The following is a 24,601-nucleotide window of genomic DNA, read 5'->3' as shown; positions in this document are numbered from 1 at the left end:
CCTTCACATTGGACCGCGACATGCGAGCTTTCATTGGTCGCGGAGAGTGAGGACCTTTCCTCTGAGAAGACTGGGCCTTTGTCTTAACATCATAACCGTAAACGCAGGTTTCGTCACCGGTAACGAGGGTTTTAAAAAACTCTGGGTCGGCATTGGCTCGATCTAGGAGTTCCTGAAAAATGTTCACACGTTTTTGTCTCTGTTCACCAGTCAGCACCCGCGGGATGAATTTTGATGCGACGCGCGTCATACCCAAAATGTCTGTCAAAATTGTCTGACAGGATCCAAAACTAATGTTCACTTCCTCGGCTATCTCCCTAACAGTTTAACGGCAATTTGCCAGCACCAAATCGTTCACCAATGTGACATGGTTGGGGTCTGTCGAAGTGGAAGGCCGCCCCGTTCGCAAATCCTCATCTGTTGAGGTTCTGCCCGATTTAAAACGACTGTACCACTCAACAAACTGGCTTCGACTCACAGCTTCACTATCAAAGTCTTGCTGGATCATTCCAAATGTCTTTGTAGCACTTTTACCAAGTTTGAAACAAAATGTCACGCACACACGCTGTTCCTCTAGCTCCTTCATTGCTACCGTTGCACGCGACGACGAACAGGTTAGGACACGTACCGCTGCTGCTGCGTAACGACTCGACCTAAACAAACGCAATATCTCTCATTTTAGTCTTCAGATGTGTCGCTAGATGGCGCACTGTGTTTCGTTTTGATCCGTTGAACGGTTTGCGCGAATAAAATCAGTCCAGTCTTTTTTTGATCACACCTTGTATGAGTTGTGACATAATAGAATTGGTCAAATGCCATCACATTAATTATGACCAGCTGGAGGGAAGTTAGGGAAACATTACTGACAATGTAAAATTGAACGAATTGGAAAAAAATCATTTTAATTAGTTACAATTTTTGCAGTCTTCTTCATATTTAAATGGCAATATTCACAAGCTTAGGACATAATCCCATCAAATTATCTGAAGGATGGTTTTATGCCCAGTGAAAGATGCCTCTATGTCCTAGCCTATGCATTTGAGGAGCCAATGTTGGGTGCACTTGTTGTGTCCTGCCATTTAGGGCTCATGAGACCAATCTGGAAACCTGGTCACCTGGTACCTGAAGGTACCAATTGGCTATGTCATATGTATGCAAACCTAACTGCTACCTGTCAATACTTGGGGCTCTATCCTGACTTTCTTCCATCCAGAACCTCTTGATCATCACCTGCCTATGTGTAGACAGGGCATTGGAAAATAGGTTGCCATATCTTACTCTTTTGGTAATAAATAGGAAAATAGCAGATTATATTTTTTGTATGACTCAGAAAAATACGCTTTCAAAATTGCAATGCTCACATTTTTAAATTGATATAGGAATTATTTATATATTACAGAATTTCATATTTCATGCATGGTAACAAATATTTTTTAATAGTTCTATTTGGGGTGTTAGCTGATATAAGTATAAATAGACGAAACTCAACTGTCAGATACAGATTTTCTCATGTGTGTGGGCAGGTACTGCAATAGGTACATGATGTAACAATCACTTTTCTTTTTCATGTTCAGTGAAAGTCAGTTTTCAGAGCCATATTCTTGGTAAAAAAAAGCATCCCAAAAGTTGAAGAATATGATTAGCTAAAGAAAAAGCTGAGTTATGATTCTGTGTCTTTCGTTTCCAACCAGATATCAATGAATGTGAAGATGGAACCCAAAGGTGTAACATCAGAGAAGTGTGTATCAATACCAATGGGAGTTTTTCATGCCTTCCCCATCTCTCCCCCCCTGCAGTACCCAATGATCCCAGCAATCGTTGTGGAGCCGGATTGCGATACAACATGCTCAAGAAATTATGTGTGGGTAAGTGATTTATGCTGGACCTGTGATTTATTTTTAGTAAGTGGACACTGTTGACTTAAGTTGAAATTAAATCATTGTTACGACTGACATTGCATGGGGGACGAATGTTTTGGGCTGTATTGTGAAATTCATACATGATATGGTTAAAAGAAAAAATGCAATTCCATATTATTGTGTTAATAAAACAACCATGTTTGTCAATTATGCATCATCATTAGGTGACAACAAATGCCCAGGGTCTTGGAATGAGCGGCAAAGAGGGTACAAGGGTGGCTGAGATTGGTTTCTCTGATGATTGTTTGTGAGACAGGGGTGTAGGGAGTTTTGTGTGATTTGCAATGATTCTCTCATGATAATAATAATGGAATCCCACTCAAATCCTCCTTAACTGTCTCTATAGTAGTCTAGAGTGTGGCAAGGAAGATTATTAGAGCCACTTACAAAATGTAAGAAGGCATCAAACCCTTGGTTGCTTTTATTAAAATAATTCTGTCTAATGTTAGTGTTTCATTTTCTCTCATGATGTGGTACTACTGAGAGATGCAACAAAATTTTCCTTTTTAGAACTTATTTGTCAGAGGAGCCAAAGAGTGCAAATTTATATTCAATTGGAGGAAGGGTATTCACTATATTCATTTGCCAAGAGAAATATTTCTCTGTTACTTACTTCAAGTTTCATACTTAATTAATGACTTTTTGTCAATTGTTTTTATCACATAACTATTGCACAGAGTAGTTCATCTAATTTTCTCCTCCTCCGCCTAAATTGTTTATATTCATGGGTAACACAAATCACTGGCTCCTAAATTCTCATATGACTTAATTGGGCTTGTAATTCATTATAAATATTTATTTCAGTTGTAAGGAATTGCTAATAATTAGCTGTTTATCCTTTTAGACATAGATGAGTGCAGTGAAAATATTCATGTATGTAGTAAAACTACAGAAATATGTATAAATGAGCCTGGCGGATATAGATGCTCCCCAAAAAATTTGGATGATGCGAAAAATGAATGTCCATCAGGTTATCAGAAACTAGGTGATTTTGACGAATGCATAGGTAAGTGAGCACTGCCTTTAGGATAAAAATACTATTACCAATAAATGTACTATATATCTTGCCAAAGTCAGTTTTAATTCAAGCATTTCCTTAAAGGAAGATGATGATACAAATAATAATCACATTTACCAAATTTTGATTAATAGATATCAATGAATGTCTTGAGGCCAGTGAAATCCCATGTGATAGCAATCAAGACTGTGAAAATACAATTGGAAACTATGTTTGTTTGTGTAAAACAGGTTTTCAAATGGATCCCATTACTCAGGCTTGCACAGGTAGGTGCTGTTATCATTCTAGTCTTGCACTTTAAATTAGATTCTATATTAACATTGTCTTTCTTTCTTTAGATGTCAATGAATGCCAGGTTGGATTACATGACTGCAGTCCTAGCCAAAGGTGTGATAACACTATTGGATCTTTTCAATGCATACGATTTACAAGTTGTGGAACTGGATATACTCTAAATGCTCACACGGGCTTATGTGAAGGTAGAATACTTGACTCCTTTGCATTTGAGAACCTACTTGTGATATTTCATGAATGTATTTTAAGGCTGTGACCTTCCACTCATTATTTAACTGAATCATTTGATTCAAATTAAAACTTTTTTATTCTAATTAAGTATATTTTATATAATGCTTTAGATGATGATGAATGCAGCCTGAAAACTGACAATTGTAATGCTCTTGGCCCACTTTATGAGTGTAGGAATACACTTGGTTCATTTAGATGTGACAGAAAAAATTGTGGCTCAAATATGGTCTTATCTAATTCTGGACAATGTATCCAGGTGCAGTGTTCCAAAGGATACCAAGCAGGCAGTGATGGGCAATGTATAGGTAAGTTATTCATGAATACATTTTTACAATATCAAAGTTTTTCTTTAAAAAGATGGTTATATTTCTATGCAAATAATTGTCCAATATGACAGATAATAATTCTGCTTACACTGGTCCTTCCTTATTTCAGATATTGACGAATGTGCGTTTGGGAATCCGTGCAAACGCAACCAGCGCTGCTTGAATACTTTGGGGTCCTATAGGTGTGTTAATTTTCTGAGCTGTGGTGGCGGACATGAACTTAATGAAGCTGGAACGCATTGCATTGGTATGAGTACTGTTATGGTTGGTAAAAACTGTATAATTGATGGAGTGAAACACATGGGCCTGAAATCCTTACTGATGGGGTCTTAAAGATGTTTACGCAGCCATCAAAATGCCCGTTGTACTGTCTCCGAGAGCGATATCACATATGCGTTACAGAACAGAGTTTGATGCATTTATAAAAGAGAAAAATGCTTCTTTAAGATGCATTTGAGATGCTCACAAAATCCTATTGATCCCAAGGTATAGGTGAAGAATTTAATTTAGTCAAATTCCAAGAAACTGCTAGGAAATGCCATGAAACTAACTTTTGATGTAGTCATCCGCCAAGTGTGAATTACAATGCACAATTTTTAGAGTGTAAAACTCCTTTGCTGATGAAGGTGGAAGATTTTTACTCTCTGAAATATTTGCATTGTAATCTAGTTTATTTTTCCATGACTTCAGCAGGACTCCTTCACCATGCCATTCTCTAATTCTTTTCATTTTGTGAATGCTACCTTAGGTGTGCCTTCATGGTGTATGTTATGTCATACATCAGGCACAATTCTCTCAAATAGGCATGAGTAGAACATGCAGAAATTATTTTTATTATCAGTTGGAATCTATCCTTCAATAATTATTTTAACAGGTACATACTCAAATTCTAATTTTGCTGAATAATGCCTATTTTAATACAGAGAATGAATGGCTGCATTTACATGCATGCAGAGTTCTTGCCTAAGGCAATGACACTTTTTAAGGATAATCCTGGTACCCAATGGTCTCCTAATTTTTTTACATTATTGCATAGCGATGTTATTTGACAAGAGTTTCCACATATAATTGACCTGAATATGTTTTAAATTGAAACATTTCTCAAGAGTGCTAATGATATTTAAGATATTTTTCATCTGAATTGCATTTGCAGTAATTTAAAAAACTTGACAGGATAAATTAGCAAACTGATAAAAGGAAGGTAAATGCTCAAATTGCACATGTGTACATGGGGAAGATCATGTCATAAGTGTGTTCAATCCATCTAACCAGGGACCAATGTGAGAGATGGGCATAAGGAAATGTTTGCAAACACCAAGGGCTTGGTTGCCTAAGAAGCCAACACCCAAAAGACTTTTTTCCTGTCTTCTTATCTGCTCATTAAATATTTAAGAAAAAAATAATAATATAAACTCTGAAATAATAGGAGACACAGATGACCTTTTTCAACATTGTTGTTTTATCTGCCAATATAGGATATATTTGTTCCTTTTATATCGACAGTAAAGCTGCATGATCTTATCGTTGAAGTGAATTTATGATTTAACACACACCAACACCTCAAATGCATTAAGGTTTTATGTTCTTTAGTAGCAGTTTTTATGAATCTGGATTGGTCCCCTTCACTTCTTTTCTCTTATCTGTGAGATGAACATCCAAATCTCACCTCATGTGTAATATCTAGTCAGATGAAAGCACTCATCCCCAAATATTTCAAGATCTGCAGGTCATGTGAAGGTTTACATTCATAGTAATTTTATCTATAAAGGCTGCGTTTATATTACATTTACATTTTCTCCAATTACATTTAATCTGATGACAATGGCTAAGAATTCTTAGACAATCGATGTTAATTTGAAAATCTTACTTTGAAGCATTACCACATACTTAGTGATCCTGCCCTCAATTTTTTATGAAGTCTTACATTTTTGGTATTAAAATTTAGTCTTAGAAGAGTTTTGCGGCCTGTATGCACATTACTTCTTTGGCATATGTAATCTTGATAAAAAATCTTACTATGCATTTTGCTTTTGCATTCATAACATGCATTCATATGAGGAACTGTAACTCTCCTGAATAATATCAGGGAATTACTAAATTTGCTGGTATGTTGAGGGAAATGAACAAATTATCTACACCTACATAATACCCCGCAAGCCGCTGCAAGAGTGTGTGGTGGGGGATGTTAAGTCAGCACCCGTAACAAGGAACAATACTGCATGCGGTTAATTGGCAAGACTTTGCTGATGAAACATGCGGATATGAATTTATTTAGTAATTTCAATCTTGCGTTGCATCATCTCTCTTCTAATAATTCCCACCCCAACTTCATAAGCATTTTGGTGGTGCTTTTTGTTTTATCGTAAGAATTTTTAACAAAACAGGCTGCGCGGTGCTGAACCTTCACAATTTCCCGAATGAGGCCTTTTTCATTTGGACCCCATATCCTACATGTGTATTCTAAATGAGGCCTTACAAGAGCGTCGTAGCAATGTTCCTTGACCTTCGAGTCAGAACTGGTCTCAGTGCTCTTCACGCTGTGGAAGCAGCAAGACATCAGTTATTGTAAATCTCTGCAAAAAAATTGAATCGACAATTGAGCAACGTTATGCGGCCACTAAGTATTGTGCTGAACTGGAAAAATCTCTTGAAAGCACTTAAAAATAAATCATGAAGTTGACAAGGACTCTGCTTTGACCTGGATTTTTTATTAAAATTATTTGTAAGGACATTTGTTTGAAGAGTAAATACTCTATCCAAAGTCTTAATTTTTCTTTATTCCTCACCCTTCTAACGTGTTCATACATATTTTTTAAGTCTTTTGTTTTGTCAAACTGACATTCTGGTTTTGCTGTCTGGCTTTACTTGTTATGCTGTTGATGATATTACTTAGCAGATGTATGTTGAATGGTCTTTCTCTTTCATATATTACTGATTATTTCATAGGGCCATTTTGAATTCTATGACGTGAAGAATCATCAACATTTCCAAAATTTTTGTTGAATGATTACAGGGTTCACACATTAAATATTATTAATTAAATGTTTTGACAGCATCCTCTTGGGCATCTCTCAACCGGCATATATCTTTATTTAAGGAAGACGTGTGTTAAATTTCACTAGATCCAATATGCTTAGATCTATCCAGATATGTTTAGCCATCATTGTCTTTTTCCCATAATATTGTTATGTGGAATTGTATATAGTTGAATTAAACGTCGCTGTGGAATTTTATGAAAAAATGTTTTTTACAGATATTGATGAGTGTGCCAGAGGAACTCACGATTGTTCCCCTGACCAAATTTGCCAGAATCGAGCGGGTGGCTACATATGCCAATGTCCAGCAGGCTTTACAAGAGGTGCTGGTAAAAAGTGTGTTGATATAGATGAATGCGCTAGATATGCCGATAAGGTTTGTTAATAAATGTTCCTCAGAATGATTTGAAGAAATTAATGGTAATCTGAACTTGCTATGAAAACTGTGCATTTTTTTTTAAGGTGTGCTCGATTCATTCTGTTTGCCACAATACCCCTGGGTCATATAGATGCTTATGTAAACCAGGATTCAAGGAGGGCTCGGATGGGCAAACTTGTGAAGGTATGGGCACTTATTAACAAAATGAAATTGAAATGAATATTTTTATTATTCAAAGTAAATTTCTCTTTCAGATGTTGATGAATGTACTGAAAATGACAACATATGCCAACACAATTGCCTTAATGTGTGGGGCTCATTTCGGTGTACATGTAACCCTGGTTTCACCTTGCACTCTGATAATAGGTAATGTTTTGTTAAGTTTTCTATTGATTTAAGGAAAAAATTAGGTGCATAACAAATTATGCACATTGTGAAGCAGGAAATGTTGAGGTTTCATTTAAATATGATGCTGTTATATTAAATTATACCATGTGAGCAGAAGCAATTTGCAAGTGGTTATCCATATCATGGACAGTGTAAAATTCTGAATGCAGATAATTACATGATTGGCACTTATTTGGTCAGGTTTCCGCTTGTCATACATTCTGCTATGAATCATTCTAAATTATTATGAAATGAAATTTTAAGTTGTTATCTAGTGCCTTGGCAAAGAGCTCTATCGTCAATTCCAAATTCATTCGCAATATTGCAGTTTATTTAAGTATGAGGCTACACTATTTAATTAATAAGTTTGCACCATAACATGACAAAGGTATTGTATTTTTGTTTGATTGTTACCTCTTAAGGAAGGTGGAATTAGTCTTTCGACAAATGTTCTTAGCAATATCAGAATTTAACCAGGCTAATTTTTGAAGTTTGATGAATGAGATAAATGTGTTTGCGATATAATATTAAACGTGAAGGTTTCTTCTTCATGCCTTAGAAAATCATTAGGTCTCAGTAATCAAATTATTCTGTTGGCATTTTGTATGGAGCTGTAATTCTCAAATATTCATTCTCCCCTTTGTGGTTCCCTACTCAACTACTAGCTAGCTAATTCTGGTGACTTCATCCTCTTAAAAAAATTTATTTTATATTAATCATAAATCATTGGACCATTGTCATAGAAGAATTGGCACTTCTAAATTTCTGGAGCGACTATTTTATATTCACCTCTACAGCTATTTCTATAATGTAAAAAATATGCATACTCACATATTTTTTTCTCATTTAATCGTAAAAATGTCAATGCCAAGTAATTTCTCAAATGAAAGTGATTTTCCTTACACCATAATAAGAAAATGGGTTTTTGTAAACAATCAAATCATAGAAGGTCTAAAAAAGATATTGCATGTATAATTCATTTGAAACTTCAAACGTTGTAACAAAAACTTACAAGTAAGCATTTTCTTAAAGTTGAAATTGATATTAGTTTTTATTTTTAATAAAATGTGTTTTCATCCATGAGAAATTTTATGCATTACGATTTTACCTAAATAGTGAATCCTGGGTCATCAGTCTTGGCCCTCTCTTTAATGTTTAGGCATTTGTATCTTGTTCGTTCACAAGATAAGTAATGGTGCCATTCAGATTCAACCAGTTTAAACCAAGTGTTGGTGATTACTAAGCCCTGTCTCCTGCAGAACTCAACTGCTTTCTCCCCGCGGTCATTCCTCGTGCCTAAACCGTAGTCCCCGACCTCATCACCATCTCTTCCTTCGCCTACCGTCGCATTCCAATCCCCCACCACTATCAAATGTTTCCCTGAAGGAACACACGCGATCATGTCCTCTAACTGATCGTATATTCTATCGACCTCTTCTTCCTTATGGTTGCTCGGTGGCATGTATACCTGAATAATAACTAAGTTCGTCGGTTCTGCTTTTATCTCCACTAGTAATAACCTATCCGTTACCTGCTCTATGCTGACTACGCTTCTTCCTACCTCTTCATTTAATACTATGGCAACCCCTCGTTGGCTCTCGTCCCCACCACTGTATATTATTCTATACTTATCACTCCAGTAATCCCCGTTATCTTTCCATCTCTCCTCGCATAGACCTAAAATATCTATATTTCCCCTTTCCATCTCTCGCTTAACATTCTCCAATTTCCCTGTCCTCATCATCGTCCTAATATTCCACGTTCCTATTCTACTAACTTACTAATTTGGTCTTCTTCTCCTGCGTCTTCTGTCCTGCTGCTGCTGGTTTTCCCTTGCAAGGGTTTCGTGGGATGACGACCGCGGAAGCCTTGCCTCCCCCGCTGCCGGGCACTACACACGGCCGATTGGGCCGAGCCCCGTGGTTGCCAGGACTCAAAATATCTCTATTGTCCATCATATTTTCTTGGGAATGATAATTGAGGTGATTTCCCGTTGCCTTCCTCAATAGTGTTTTTAATGTGACACAATCACTTACTGGCTGCCCCACTGGGGTCAGTCGCCATTGCAGCCGCCTCACCGAGGAACAGACGCTGCGTGGACTACCTTTCGTCTGGCTCCTAACCTTCGACCCATTTGGCATGGGTGACCCTACCAGGAGCAATTTTTATTACTCCCGCCAGCACAGCTCTAGGGGTCATCGGAACGCACAAGCCCTTCCACCACATCAAGGTTGTAGTCCGGGGAGGGACCAAGGAATATATAACACTTAGCACTAGTGGACACGGACAAAAACACAGAAACTCACAAAAAAGAGACTCACTATTTTTCGAATTTTCGCTGGTCATGACCACCTTTATCTAGGAAGAGAGGGACAGAACTGAAGGAAATACGATGGCTGGAGCAATGGATGGAAGGGGAATGTGGGGAGAGAATTCCGAAGGGACGGGTTTTAGAGGGGCAGCGTTAGAAAGGGTGGGGGAAATGTAGAAGGTGATGGGGTGGAAGGGGGATGAAAATATAATTGGGAACTCTTCCCTAATTGATATGCTCCCTATCCCTAAACATGCCTCCAAACACAACACTCCCTTTGATAAATGCTATAGTGTATCCATCATAGCATCCCTCCCACCCTCTGATCCTCCACTGAAACTGAAAACATTAGAGCAATCCTTCATCTGGCTCTTGGAGTCCTGGAATTGACCAGGAATCAATATTAGGCATTAATTACCCAGCTTCAATTATATTTTCATCCCCGTTCCACTCCCATCACCATGGATCATGAATGAGATGATTACAAAGATGGATGAGCGGAGAAAATGGAATAATGCAAATACAGAGTTAAGCAAAATGGTGGTGAAAGAATTAAACAATAAATTGAGGCGGGCAACAAATAAAGCAAAAGAAGCATGGTGGAAGACGCAGTGCGAGGATATGGAAAGTCTGCAGAGGAAGGGTGAAATTTGTGCACTGTATATTAAAGTTAAATCTTAATTGGGAAGTAAGAAAGGGAGATCAACGATAGCAGTTAGAGATAATGCGGGTAAGATAACAGTTGACACAGGAAAGATCCAAGAGAGATGGAAGGAATATTAAGAAAAACTGTAGAGTAAAGAACTCAGACCAACGAAGTTAGACATAGAAAAAGAATGTGACGTAGAGGAAGATAGCTTAGGTCCAGGCATACTAGACAATGAGATAGAAAGGGCATTAAGGGAGATGAAACTAAATAAAGCCGAGGGGGTGGATAAAATTCCCGTGGAACTAATGAAATGTCTAGGAAAACGTGGGAGGAAGAGGCTATATGGGCTGATCCGTAGTATTTATGAGATAGGAATCTGGCCGGAAGACTGTGAGATCAGTTTTAGTTCATATTCCGAAAAAGGTAAAGGCCACGTCATGTGAGGACTATAGGACAATTAGTTTGATATCCCACACAGCTAAAGTTGTTCTCAGGATCATAAACAAAAGGATAGAGAGTAGGGCAAATGATTACTTAGGGGATGATCAGTTTGGGTTTAGGAAGGGAAGAGGTACGCGTGATGCCATTGCAGTAATGAGATTATTAATCGAGAGGAATATAGAACACAACCAGGAGGTATTAGCCTGTTTCGTAGATTTCGAAAAAGCGTTTGATAGGGTGAATTGGGAAAAACTAATGAGTATATTGCAGAAAATAGGAATAGATTGGAGAGAAAGAGGGCTAATTCGCAACCTGTACATGTCTCAGACTGCTCAGGTGCGGGTGGGAAACGGGGAGTCAGGATGGGCAGTGTTAGGAAGGGGTGTAAGGCAGGGTTGCCCATTATCACCGTTGCTGTTCAACCTGTATGCAGAGGAAATAATTAAAGAGGTATGGGAAGAACTCGAGGTAGGAATGAAAGTGGGCGGGGAATTCGTAAAATCAGTTAGGTTTGCTGATGACCAAGCTTTAGTTTGTCAGTCAGCCAAGGGGTTGCAAGCATTGCACAATGAATTGGAAATTCAGTGCGACAGGTATGGGATCAGAATCAATATTGATAAAACAAAGGTTATGCGATTTTATAGAATGAAAAAGGCTAAGCTAAACATTAAAATAGGAGGGTAAAAACTAGAGCAGGTAGAACAGTTTATGTATCTCGGTAGTGTTTTGGACCAACAGGGTCAAAGTAGTAGAGACGTAAGGAGAAGAATTGCGCTAGGCAAAGAGGCTTTCACAAGGAGGAGGGAGTAGATGACAGGAATGTTGAGTAAGGATATTAAGAAAAGACTCATAAAAACTTTGATATGGAGTGTAGCTATGTACAGTGCGGAAACGTGGTCATTGAAACAGGAGGATAGACGTAGACTGGAGGCAAATGTGAAATGTGGGTGTGGAGAAGAATGGAGAAGGCAAAATGGACAGAGAAGAAAACAAATGAGGAAGTACTTGGAATTGTGGGCAAGGACAGGGGTTTGTGGGGAGAAATCCAATTGAGGCAGGAAAAGTGGATGAAGGGGGTATTGACTGGCAGTGGGATGTTGAAGACTGTGATAGAGGGGAGAATGTTGGGCAAACGAGGAAAGGGAAGGAACAGGATAGGGATGTTGGATGGGGTGAAGGGAGGAAGAAGGTACTCAGAGATGAAGAGGGATCTGATGTAGATGTTTTGCTAGGAGTCACAAAATATGCATTTAGGAGCTGGGTCCATCCAAAAACCTACCTTAACCGGTAGATTACCTAATAATAATATGTGTAAATATATATATATATATATATATATATATATAACTTTTTGAAAGTCTCACGGACGTGAATAATAATGTATAACACTTAGCACTAGAGAAGAGGGACAGAACTGAGAGGTTCTGTCCCTCTCTTCCTTGATAAAGGTGGTAACGACCACCGAAAATTCGAAAAATAGTGAGTCTCTTTTTTGTGTGTTTCTGTGTTTTTGTCTGTGTCCACTAGTGCTAAGTGTTATATATATATATATATATATATATATATATATATATATATATATATATATATATATATATATATATATATATATATATTCACTAGCTTACCCGGCGAACTTCGTACCGCCAAACAATCAATGAACAGTTTAGTCACACCATTTTTCAAGAACCGCTATACCAATTTTGATCATATTTGAATTTTTATAATAATATAAGGAAAAAATCAATGAAACTGCTTGAATGAGTATTACAATGGCTTGACAGAAAGATATTTTCTTTATTCAATCTACATATATGCATTCGGGTTTATTCTCTTAAGTCAAGCACCATCTGATATGCATATTTTGTTTATCAGGCACGAGAACAAATAAAGCGGATGGTTTACCAACACGTGAACTTGCCACATTTAACTGACTATGAGGAAAACGTGGGTTTTCTAGATTCAGACCACAAACACTAAAGGATTGGACTTGTGATTTCTTAATCGTTATCGTTAATATAACGCAATTGGAATTCGTTGAAACTCGTTGAATTGAATTCGTTTAAACTCAAAGAGCATATCAGTTGGGATCAAGGCAATCCTCGGAATGAGAACTTCCTCATCTTTTAAATTTCCTTTGAGTAAAGTCGCGTGAATCACATTGATCATCAGTTTTTCCTCCAATGGGTTCCATTGCACAATTATGGCTAGTTTAGATTTCGAAGTATCATGACCACCGAGCTAACCTTCAGCTTTAAATTGTGCTGTGGTAAGCCAGGCACATCATAGCAGTTTAAAAATTCAGATGGATAGTTGGTGACTCCGTCTTCGTTTGTAACAAAGTCAATAGATTTGAATGGATTCTGAGTACCAACGATTTGATTCTGAATCACGAAGTTTAAGTCATCCACATATTTGTTCTTATCCGCCAAAATTGCTCGCTCACTCAACCATTTGTGATTTTTGTGGGTATCAATGATGTTCGGGAACACTTTTTAGATGAGCTTATCTTTCGATGAAACGAAATTGCAAAACTTCCGAGGAAGTGATATCAATCCGCTCGATTCGTCGACAGGGACATGGCCATTACCGGCAGTCAACATTTGCTTGGAGATATCTTCTCAGACGGATCGTTCAGCAATGCAGCTCTCATGTTTTGCTGTCAGTTGAAGTTTCTTCACATAGCGCCAGAGATTTGATTTTTTGAGGCAAGCATTTATTTCATCGGCAGCAGTCGGTCTTGGAATGACTGGTGTTTGGCGACAATCGCCAGAGTGCAATCATTGCACTACCAAAGCGTCTCGAGTCATTGCGCAGATCTTTCAATGTCCGGTCAAGTGCTTCCAATGCGCGTTTGGCGCCATCGTAAATTCGTCTCATAGGATGGTTTTAGATGCTACTAAAGTTTTTGCAATTGCGGACTGTTTTTGAATGTTACACGTCACTTGTTCAGAATTTTGTAGGTTTAATGGCAACTTTCCGCTGAATGAGCCGTACAGCATCCATCCAACAATGTGGCCGCTATGCCAGAAGACGCAACTGCTACCATTATGTCCGATCTTCCAAGAAGAGTGTTCATAGGCAATGATATGAGGAATGTCTTCCCAGTTTCACCAGGGGTATCCACGAAAAATAAACCACCATTTCCATCATCAATTGCCTTCATTAATGTATCATATACTTCCTTCTGCTGGGGATTCAGCAGGGGTACATTCGTTTGAGCTGATTATGTTCCGAAGCCTAATTGCATTATGGGTTTGCTGGGAAGGTTAGATCATCTGCGTCGCGGCATAATAATATGAAGCAAATAAATTGACCGGTAACCTAAATGCTTGTTTGTTGTCTGTGATTTGTTTACAGACACTATAGTGGCGTGTCAACTCGAGCTGGGATTAGCTCGAATTTTCTCGAGTTGAATTCTCAACAATTCTCTCAATGTTTTTAATATTGTTACCAAGCTCAGTCATTAAACTGCTATAAACAAAACAAATCATTGATACGATATTGCGTTACGATACCTTTACGATATTTTAAGTGGTTATTCTGCTATTCTGGGCTGTGACGAATTCAAAAAGCCAAATATCATTGAAATCGGTACAGCCATTCTAACGTCACTAATAAACTGCTGCTCATGAAGTAAAACATGTCTTCAATCAACAGTAAAGCCTGGTTATGCATCTCCTCATTTTCTTTAACATCAAGATTTCTTGAACTTTCACGAAATCGATGTAAAATGTCTTCTGACAGGTCACTTGGATTGGATGTGAAGCATGTCGAAAGGATGATAGCAAATAATGAGCGTACCCGACTTGGAGATGCAGAAATAGTTGCTTCAGCCATTGTCGTGTCCCAATGATTATCGTTTTCAAGCAAATTGAGCTCTTTAAATACTGCACGAAATGTCGGGCATACTATACCATTAACGATTCGTAGTGATTCAATCGATGTTGGCCGTCGAACATTCACCAGTAACAATCGTAAATAGAAGTATTCATCATTCTGAGAATGAACTGTATTAATACGGCCAAGAGAATCAGTAGAACGCACATCCGGACAACCAGGAATTACGTCACTTTGCTTCCTACGCTGAAATTTATTCGATGAAGCGATAGGATACGGTATTTTACGATACGATGTTACGATACGATATTTTTAGGATATTTTAATGTATATTCTGGGTTGAGACGAATCCAGAAAACCAAATATAATTAAAATCGACGATACGATATTTTACGATGGTATATTTCTCGAAACGATATTTTACGATGCGATACTTCTACGACATTTTAATGGTCATGCTGCTATTCTGGGCTTAGACGATTCCAAAAAACAAAATATCGCCAATATCGACCGTGATACGATATTTTCCGACACGATATATCAATGCAATTTTTCCTCGATATTTTAATGGTTATCCTGCTGGTAATATGCATAAATATATTGCCATATTATTTTTTCCATTGAAGTAAAATTTCTATATTTCAAAGTTTGTAATTGTGTAAGATATAGCATGGTGCTAGTGCTTGCAAATATATTGAATAAGGTTTCATAAAAAAATATATAGAAAGAATTTAATATTCCAACAAAGTATATAAAAAAATTATACTACCATGAATGTTTTTCCATTGAATGGAATTGAGGTAGAAATCATGTGGTATGGAAAAACAGATAACTGGACCTAGAGTGTCGGGTCACGCCAAGCAAAGCTTAGATACAGACCTGTATACAAGTTTTCTATCTGTGTTCATCCATAACCCATCTTGTTTACCCAAAATATGTTTTTCTTTAATGTAGGACTTGCAGAGACATAGATGAGTGCAAAATATTTAAAGAAAATAGGCTCTGCATAGGCCCTTGCATAAATGAACCTGGAAGCTATCATTGCACTTGCCCCAGTGGATACAAAATTGGTACTGATGGCAGATCATGCCAAGGTAAGATATTTTTATAGATTAGCTATCCACGTCATCATCATTATCACCACCATCAGAGGTAAGTTATCATCAAGGTTTTTCAATTATAAGACTTGGCACTGTTCCACTGTCATCTGAATTTTGAAATTGACGAGTTGGTACACATGCATTTCAAGGTTCTTTTTCTTTAAACAATTTTTTAACCAAATAGCTAACTTTTTCCTCCCCAACTCAATAATACACCTTTTCCAGATTATAACCTGCATATGCTCTTGTGACAGCGAGTCTCACTGGCCTACTCTTTTGCACTAAATCTCTTGTATTCACTTCATATCTTCATTTGTTTAAGCCAGGCAATGCCCAGAGAAACCTATGGAATGGGCTTTATGTTAAATATATTTATACTTGTAATGATACTCTCAGTACAAGTTGTACACATGTCACTTTTGAGGTAATCTGATCTCTCGGGGGTGAATCAAGGGCCAACTTTGGGGATGGGGTAGTCAGGTTGAATATCCCGGGTTGTCCCTCTCCAACCACAATGGCGACAGATAGAAGAGAAACCAGTGGGAGTTGAAATTCACTTATTTCTTAAAAATTAAATTTATATTTCTGTTAATAACCAGTGGGAGTTGAAATTCACTTATTTCTTAAAAATTAAATTTATATTTCTGTTTCTGGTAATTTTAAATAATCTTTTAATTGAATGAAAACAATTCCATTACATCTGGAGGGTCTAGCCTAGCCTCTTCCTCCCATTGGTACCATCAGTGCCTACTCATTAACTGCAATGGAAATATATGAAAATTTAGCCCATAGGCTAATGTGTCAATTATATTCATTAAGTAGTTATATTTAATTCTTTAAAAGCAATTCCTATCTGGGAGTCATCATCTATATTATCAATTCATCTTTTCTTCTTGAATGAAGTCAACATGTTTTTTGCCTACATGCATAAGGTGGTGCACTAATTATATCATAGGCTCATAAATATCTTTAGTGGTATTGCAATACTCGATTGACATTTCTGTATAACTGTTTTCTGTCGTAAGAATGAAAACTAATCGACACAGGCTTGAGCAGAAACTGTAAAAATAATTTGAGATTGGGTTAAAATGTTATTGTGTCATTCTAAGAGTATATCGAAGATATTGGAGAAAAACCACTGTAATTTTTTTTTATTTAGATATCGATGAATGTTCACTTGGAAATCCTTGTCGCTCGGGAGAAGTGTGTGTTGACACAAGAGGTGGCTACCGCTGCAGTTCCATTATCTGCCCACCTGGATATACCAGAGACAGAGACCATAAAAAGTAAGTTTCATCTTTCCAAAGTGATTTAATATCGGAAAACAAAATTGTTCATCAGATGATTGCCAAGCAATTTTTAGCATTATGATTCCATAAAATTTGCAATAGGACAACTTTGTGTGCGGGTTTGCGTGTTAAATAATGAAGCAATTTCATTATGCCCAAATAGGGAGAGAAAGACTCCAATCATGCCATAGTGTACGGTCCATATCTAATGAATTCAAGCACTAGCATGCCTATGTAATATAAATGCATTACTCACCAGGCTGAATCGGTCGGAAAAATAACTGTGGATTGAAAGGTTGAATAATGCGAGTATTTAATTCTAATAAAAGTTGCATATTTTCATGCTAAAAGACTGAAAAATAGCAAAAATATTATGGCCAGGTAATCTCAATCCACGTTTCAAACAATAAAAACAAAAGAAACGCTTAAATTAAACAGATGACTGAAAAATTCCAAAGAAACTGCGGGAGATGCCACAACAGCAACAGGAGTCATCCGCTAATATACATTTCAATGCAACAATTTCAGAGTGTAAAAATCATTCGCCTCGACCGGGATTCGAACCCAGAACCCTCAATGTCCGGTCAAGTGCTTTAGCCAGTTAAGCTATCGAGGCATGACTGAAAATTAAGTTTTCAATGTCAATAGTTTAACTGAGAAATCGATATGTCAGAAAACTAACGACAACTCCCCGTCCTATTTCCTGAAAAAGGTTTTCGGCGACGGCATGTCGAATCAAGTAATCCGTCCAGCCTTTTATCTTAGGGGATATTCGCTGTCCGTACGTGCGTCGTGAAGATACGTCAACTATTTCCTTAATGCGTCCGAGGGTAGTCTGTGCAAATCAAATTGCCGGCTCCGGTGGCGGCGGGGTAATGGTAATGTCCTCGTCTGCCAATCCAAGGGTAGCGGGTTCGATTCCCGCTTGGGTGGGTTTTTATCCACCTAGGGCTTGGGTGCTCGTAATCGTGTCCACTGTTAATGGCCCAATGTAGTAGGCCAAAAAGGGCTGTTTTCGGACTGATAATGATTTCGGTGAGATAAATGTTTTAAATAAAGAAAGAATGTCACACTTAAATTATTTGACGATTCATCGGGGTGATGTTGGGACACCATGCTGACTTCTTCCACCTAACCCCGAAAAATTACATAAGATTAACCCCTAAAGATAACTATTAGAAATACCTAGGCAGAGGAAAAGCCGTGTAAGCCGAGGCAAGCCGTAGAATGTCGTATCGCTCAAGGTGATAGCGATTATTTTTGCAGTCTGGGTACGACGTCAGCCTCCCCGCGACGGCGAGGTAGGCCTTTTGCCTGGAGAATTTTAAGATTTTTACAGCAATGGTCCTTTTGAACCACCGTGGAAAGGTTGACGACCCCTTCGCAAAATCAATTTATAAGAACGCACGATTAAAAGGACTTCTCCAGTCCGTTTCATGTCCGAAAAAAATGCATTGGAAGGGAAACTGAGAAGGCGGGCTTCTATTTTTTCACCCTAAGACGGCTAGCTACCGCGAAACCTTTGTTTCTTCCGCATTTGTGGCGCTAGGACGTTCGAGTGTGGACTCTACGGCAAGGAAATTTGAATCTGAACCTACGTCGGTTCAGATTCAAATTTCCTTGCCGTAGACATGGTCGTTTTCGCGTATCAACGCAGGTAAGGCAGAAGGGAGAGGCGTTACCAGACATTCATGCCTCTTATGCCTTAGGCAAACATCTGACCATCACTGCAATAAAGAGATGACTTACTATTTGCTGTAGAGCGGTTATGTGGAGACTTTCTGATATTTGAATGTTCGAAGAAAAGGAAGGGGAAGGTAATGCAGCTATATTTGAGGCTGCCAATAAAATGAACTTTGCTCTAAATGCTCCATTAAAAGATTTAAGAATTTTACAGAAGCAATGATATGGTTTTCTTGAGTCCTGTTTTTGAGAGGAAGCATGTACCTTCGTGAAATGTCAAACGGAGATGACGAGGGGGAATATGGACGAGGGAGATGAGGGAAAATGTTAAAATGTTGAGATTGAAATATAATCGGCTGATTACGAAGAAACAGAAACGGAGGGAAACCGTTAGAAGGGAAACACATCCAGCACTTTTCACCTGCAACGGGAAGAAAAAGTAAGACTACATCACGAAATTAATACCGTTTAAACAAACGCATACTTAACCAACAACCAACCTCATCGCAGTACTCCAAATTTTAAATTAAAATCAGCAGCAAGGACAATTTACTTGAATGATAGTTACGAGCACGTACAATCCGATGTCATCGCATTTACTAAAACATCATAAAATTGAGCCGCTCACCCGCCTTGTCCTAAGGAACACGTCTCTCACTTTAACTGTAAACATTTTCAAATATTGAGCATCCGTCATGTGGAAACGCGGAAAATCTATTCACGGCTGGCGAAGGGGCACTCACTTTCAGCAATGGCCTTCACCTTGGGCAAGAATACCATTCCCTGCGTCGCAAGAACCCCGATCACGCTACTCAAACGGTAGAGTCCCTCTCTCTGGTGACGCGGGGCTTACAAAGGGAGGATCCTCGGAAGGGTTTGAGGGACACTCGAGTTTAAGATGGCCGCTTGGTGTCTGAGGGGGAAGAGGGCACAGGCGTCGGACGAAAGGCGTAGGATGGGGCTTAAGTAAACGGCTCGGGGGCGAGAGGACGACGAGTGGGAGGAGGGGTCGTACCCTTGAATCACAGGGGGGCGCAGTCCAGTGTTCAAGGTCGAGCGTCTCATTTAAAAAATGAGAATGAACACCAAAGTCGGATTCGGCCGATCTTTGGGGATTCAGTATATTTGGTGACCATTCTAAAAAGTACCTGAATTGACATAGACGGACAACTCGCGTTCAATGGTACATCTGCCATCTGACGAGATGATTGAGAATATGAGTGAGGGGATTTCACATCCAAATTTGAATTCGTTTGGCGGTGGAGGAAACGTTGGCCTTGGCCGTTGGAATGCAGTGCTCACTCCGAGTGTGAAGGTTAAGTTGGCTGAACGTCTATAGGGTGATATTGGTGGGGCGACAGGGGGGAAGTATAATGCGAGGAGGTGATTGGTGAAAATAAAAATTAGAAAGGAGGAACTGAGAGAAGGGGAAGGGTGGCTAGAAGCGTATCAAAGCTACTTGAGTGATCATGAAAAGGGAGGCTGTATATACGTTCGAATAGTATACACGAACCTTCTCAGAAATAAACAAACCGTATTTGCAAGTTTTTTTTTCATTTTTACAGAAAATTACAATAGAAGCAGTTTTGCAAGCAGTGGGTTTGAGCATTAGTCTAATGCATTCGCAATATTAGCCGATGCTTTGCATTGTTCTGCACTATAAAGTTCATTCAATCATTAGTTAGCTTCTTTAGCTTTCTCTTTCAGTCGGATAGCGAAACACGTTATTCCCACAAATAATTCACGATGAGATGTGTCGGTGTTCTTGTGGCCACACTGTACCAGAAAGCTGTGCACAGCACTATCAAGATGGCTTTGTCAGATTTTTGCGAAAATTATACTTATTCCTCAAGCGTGGAAGAATACGCACGGTGATGGAATCACCCAGAGGAAAAGCCTGCGAATGAAGGCCGGGAATCTCTTTAGAGTATGTAGAGAGCAAATAAGTATCACGAAGAGGCATGAATCCAATGTAGTGAAGAAAAATTCGTTATTACGAGTGACTAAGTAGAAGCCACTGGATTACGGGATAAGGATCTACACGCCAATTTAATACAAGGTACTTTATACGGGCCCATATTGCAAAAGATTCCTGTATGAAATCGTAAAATTAAACCAGATGGAATCTTAAACGGAAAGGGAGAAGACTTAATAATTATTAAATGGGATGTTTATCCTATCAAGTTTATTTCGCGGGCCAGAGCCCCTTCCATAGAAAAATTGTAATCAAGGATTATTTTAATTAAACTCTTCAGAGCAACAGGGAGTCAACAATCCACGGGACTAACGGCACGTCATAATTCACGAGCCTTCTACCGGAAAATATCTTTTTTGAAGAAAACTTGGAGGCCGCTCTAGATAAGATTTATTTTCACATGACACGCACACGTTAGACCAAGAGAATTCGCTCTCTACCTCATGTAGTGCAGGAAGTCCACACAAATTGTAAAGAAAACTCCCTGCGAATTCATTGCATTTGTGTGTACGATCTTGTTGGAAATCTAAAGGAAGAAGGCCCAGGGGAAATCTCTCATCCGGAGAGAATGGAAGTCTCCTCAGCGAGCCTGATGGGGTTAGAGTCGAGGAGACGCTGTTTTGGTTTCCACGTCGGTCACTGCAACTAGGATTCGAAACCAGAGGATCCATGCATAAACACGATCTAGAGTTCGGCTACTTGTCTCAAGTTTACGTTTCTTGCGACCTTGTCGAACCATAATTTTATGTAAATATCATAACCCCCCTACTAGTCATACTAGGGGAAATAGACATAGCGTCTTCACCAAGCCGATTAGTCTGCCTGTGTTACTTCGGTACCCACCCAAGCTTTCATATTAATTCCTCCATGCTTTTATACTTCAAATTATTTGTATCCTTTCTTTGCAATATATATTATTAATTCGCATTCGCAGCTTCAAAAAAAATGGTTCGTAAATCCTTCAGATTCCCTAAGTTGCGGGCCTCGGTGTAAATGGGGTTATGTCCTCTCCTACCAACTCAGAGATCGCAGGTTCGATTTCCGTGTAGGTGGGTTTTCCTCCACCTAGGGGTTAGGTGTTTGTAGTTATCTTTAATGTAATATGCAGAGTTTAGGTGGAAGATGGGACTATAAAGTCTCAATCTCGCTCCAATGAAGTCTCGTTAATAAGTACATCACGATTCATTGCAGTGATGGAGGTTGTTGGGTACAAAAATAACGGAATATATCTTTTCAAGAACCCAAGGTAGGTTGCTTTCCTTGAAGATAAACAAACCCAAATGTGTCTATATGGACTCAAGGAACATATTATTCTTCAAATTACCTCAGGAGCTGGGAGAAACCTGTATCCCCACAAGCAAAGTATTAAATCTCCATTGGTCACATTTCACCCTTAAAACCCAACATAATGACTGCCACTCTTCCCATCCCTCTCCCCCTCTTCCCCTCTCTCCTCCCACTTCCACCCCACTTTTGCTCTCCCTCCTTGCTCCAGCTACTCTCTTCTTGGACACCCCACGCCACCATTGGATCATCGTGGAATGGAAATTCAGAGTCCACATTATGCAGCTCTGACTACTTTTAACTCCCTCTGTCAGCCCCTGGCTATCAGGTGATGAGTTCAGTATCCATAAGGGTTCTTATTGTTTTTCAGAAGTATTTCTTATCTAGGTATTTAGGCATAGAAATAATCCATTGTCCAATAAGCTGTTTTATAGTGTCATAAACGTTTTAGTTTTATGTAAAAGTATTTTTTCAATATAAAGATTTAAAATACTTGAAAATTTAAAAATTCCATGTTGTATTAGAATAAGGTAGTCACACTAAGAATTCCCTGAAATTTTTGCATACTCCACATCCTTCATGCTTAATTTCAAATGCTTCTCATTCATGAAATTTATTCATGAATGAATTTTCCTCAGGTTTTGAAAGAATGATTATTTGATATCTTGCATGAGAATTAGATCGAGGCTAATGTTTTGCTCCACCTGCTGGACTTGGCTGGGGTGTGCAATGTGCATGCATTCCCACAAATATTCCCCAGCAGGGTAGAGGAAACTCTGGAGGGATTCCAGCCCTGACTCGAAGAATCATGTCTATAATACCATTTAGGTAGAAAAAGTCGGCTTTCTTAGTGTGATTTATTTCAATTTTGAAGGTTAATGATTCCCTTTTTGACTTTCAAAATACTCATTCTCTTATTCTTATTTACAGTCGTTGCAAGAGAACAGTTCAATACTGCAGAGAAGGGGACATCGAATGCCTCCGATCACCAACCACATATGCATACAATTTCATCTCCTTTGTGTCTAATATACCCATTCCACCTTCTGGTCAACTTGATTTGTTTACAATGACTGGTTCATTGTATAGCACCAAAAACGTACAGTTTCATTTTGATATGATTAATGCTAAAGCTGAACCTGGCATTTCTCACGCCCACAAAGAATTCTTCAAGTTGCGTCGCACAGCGTTTAATCAAGCTGTCATTTCCTTGGTCAGGCCAATCATTGGGCCACAAGAAATAGAGCTACAGCTATCAATGGAAGTGTATCATAATGGTCTCATTGGAGGTTCCTATGTTGCAAAAATCTTTATTTATGTGTCTCGCTATGAGTTTTGAGATTTGAATTTCAAATTTTGAAAAATTGCAGTAGATGACCAATAATCCCTGGTGGAAATTTCCTGGAGCATAAATTTTAGTTGATGTTTTAAGAAAATGGAAAAACTATTTAAATATTAGTGTGACACAAGTTTAATTTGTAAACAATGCTGAATTTCCAAATGTTCAGAATAAATTTTATGCAGCATTCATCTAAACTGTATCAAATATCAAAATCCTGAGTTAAATGATATCTGTACCAACCAAGTTCCTTTATCATTAAGGTAAATGATTAAGAGTAATCTGGTATGGAGTTATTTGGTGAAAATGAATTTATTATTCAGACATGAGCCACTCAATACTCTCTTTTTCTTTGCATCCTACTCATACTCCCAGTTACCTAACATTATATTATCATAATGAAAAGGGCAGTGAAAATAAGATTTATGGACATGTTTCCAAGGATACCCAGTGCAACAGGAGGTACGGGGAAAAGAGCACTTCCTATGTATATATCACATGAACTCTTAGAATATAACATCAATTTTTAACTATCTTCAACCATTTCAAGAAAAATGTTGCAAAGTTTGAAACTGTATTCCATGTGCCTTCATGTATACAAGAAAATTTAATGTCTTCTACAGACATATTGGATAAACGTTGTTGATTTTTTTGGTTACTTGATTGACTGAAATACCTCATAATAGTATGCTTAATGGAACAAAATAATTCTCTCAAAACTTTTAGCAGAAACAATTCGCTGTATTTATAAGACCAGTAGAAAAATGACATTTTCACCTTAATGACTAATTCCTTGCTAATAGCAATGTTATATTATGTTCATGGTTATTGATGTGTTATGAATATATATCTGATGCTTCAATTTTTAATCTCCACATTGATGCCCCTTTGGTTAATGCTCATTGTCCTTTTTTTGCATTGGCTCTCAAACCTACATTTCAATTTTTGATGCAATGAGGCTAAAACCTAAACCAAACTAATTTTTCCTTCTCCATATTCCTAATCTATTGCTAGGCAACACAGTACTTACTATTTGGCTCTATCTTCCCTTAAAAGAGAGTGGATTGGAATTTTTTTTAGTTTTCATTGCTATGAAAGTTT

At 38.2% G+C, this 24,601-nt stretch overlaps 1 protein-coding gene across 1 annotated transcript in view; it reads left to right on the top strand.

Annotated features, from left to right (window-relative positions):
* The window catches only part of LOC139689413 (fibulin-1-like), a 100,170-nt gene extending 76,479 nt beyond the window's left edge, over positions 1–23,691 (top strand). Inside the window, exons 11-22 of the mRNA XM_071586516.1 lie at positions 1,692–1,865; positions 2,764–2,925; positions 3,072–3,203; positions 3,276–3,416; positions 3,573–3,767; positions 3,898–4,035; positions 7,042–7,199; positions 7,286–7,385; positions 7,457–7,568; positions 15,785–15,924; positions 17,090–17,216; positions 23,092–23,691. Of these exons, the coding sequence (XP_071442617.1) occupies positions 1,692–1,865; positions 2,764–2,925; positions 3,072–3,203; positions 3,276–3,416; positions 3,573–3,767; positions 3,898–4,035; positions 7,042–7,199; positions 7,286–7,385; positions 7,457–7,568; positions 15,785–15,924; positions 17,090–17,216; positions 23,092–23,500 (1,988 nt within the window). The 3' untranslated portion in view covers positions 23,501–23,691. The remainder of the gene's footprint in view (positions 1–1,691; positions 1,866–2,763; positions 2,926–3,071; positions 3,204–3,275; positions 3,417–3,572; positions 3,768–3,897; positions 4,036–7,041; positions 7,200–7,285; positions 7,386–7,456; positions 7,569–15,784; positions 15,925–17,089; positions 17,217–23,091) is intronic.
* The last annotated feature ends 910 nt before the right edge of the window (positions 23,692–24,601 follow it).

The sequence above is a fragment of the Hetaerina americana genome, unplaced genomic scaffold (genome assembly GCF_022747635.1).
Source record: "Hetaerina americana unplaced genomic scaffold, ioHetAmer1.1.p SCAF_23, whole genome shotgun sequence".
Taxonomy (NCBI): Eukaryota; Metazoa; Arthropoda; class Insecta; order Odonata; family Calopterygidae; genus Hetaerina; species Hetaerina americana.
Note: the sequence above shows the minus strand (reverse complement) of the source record. Positions and strands in the feature narration are given on the sequence as shown.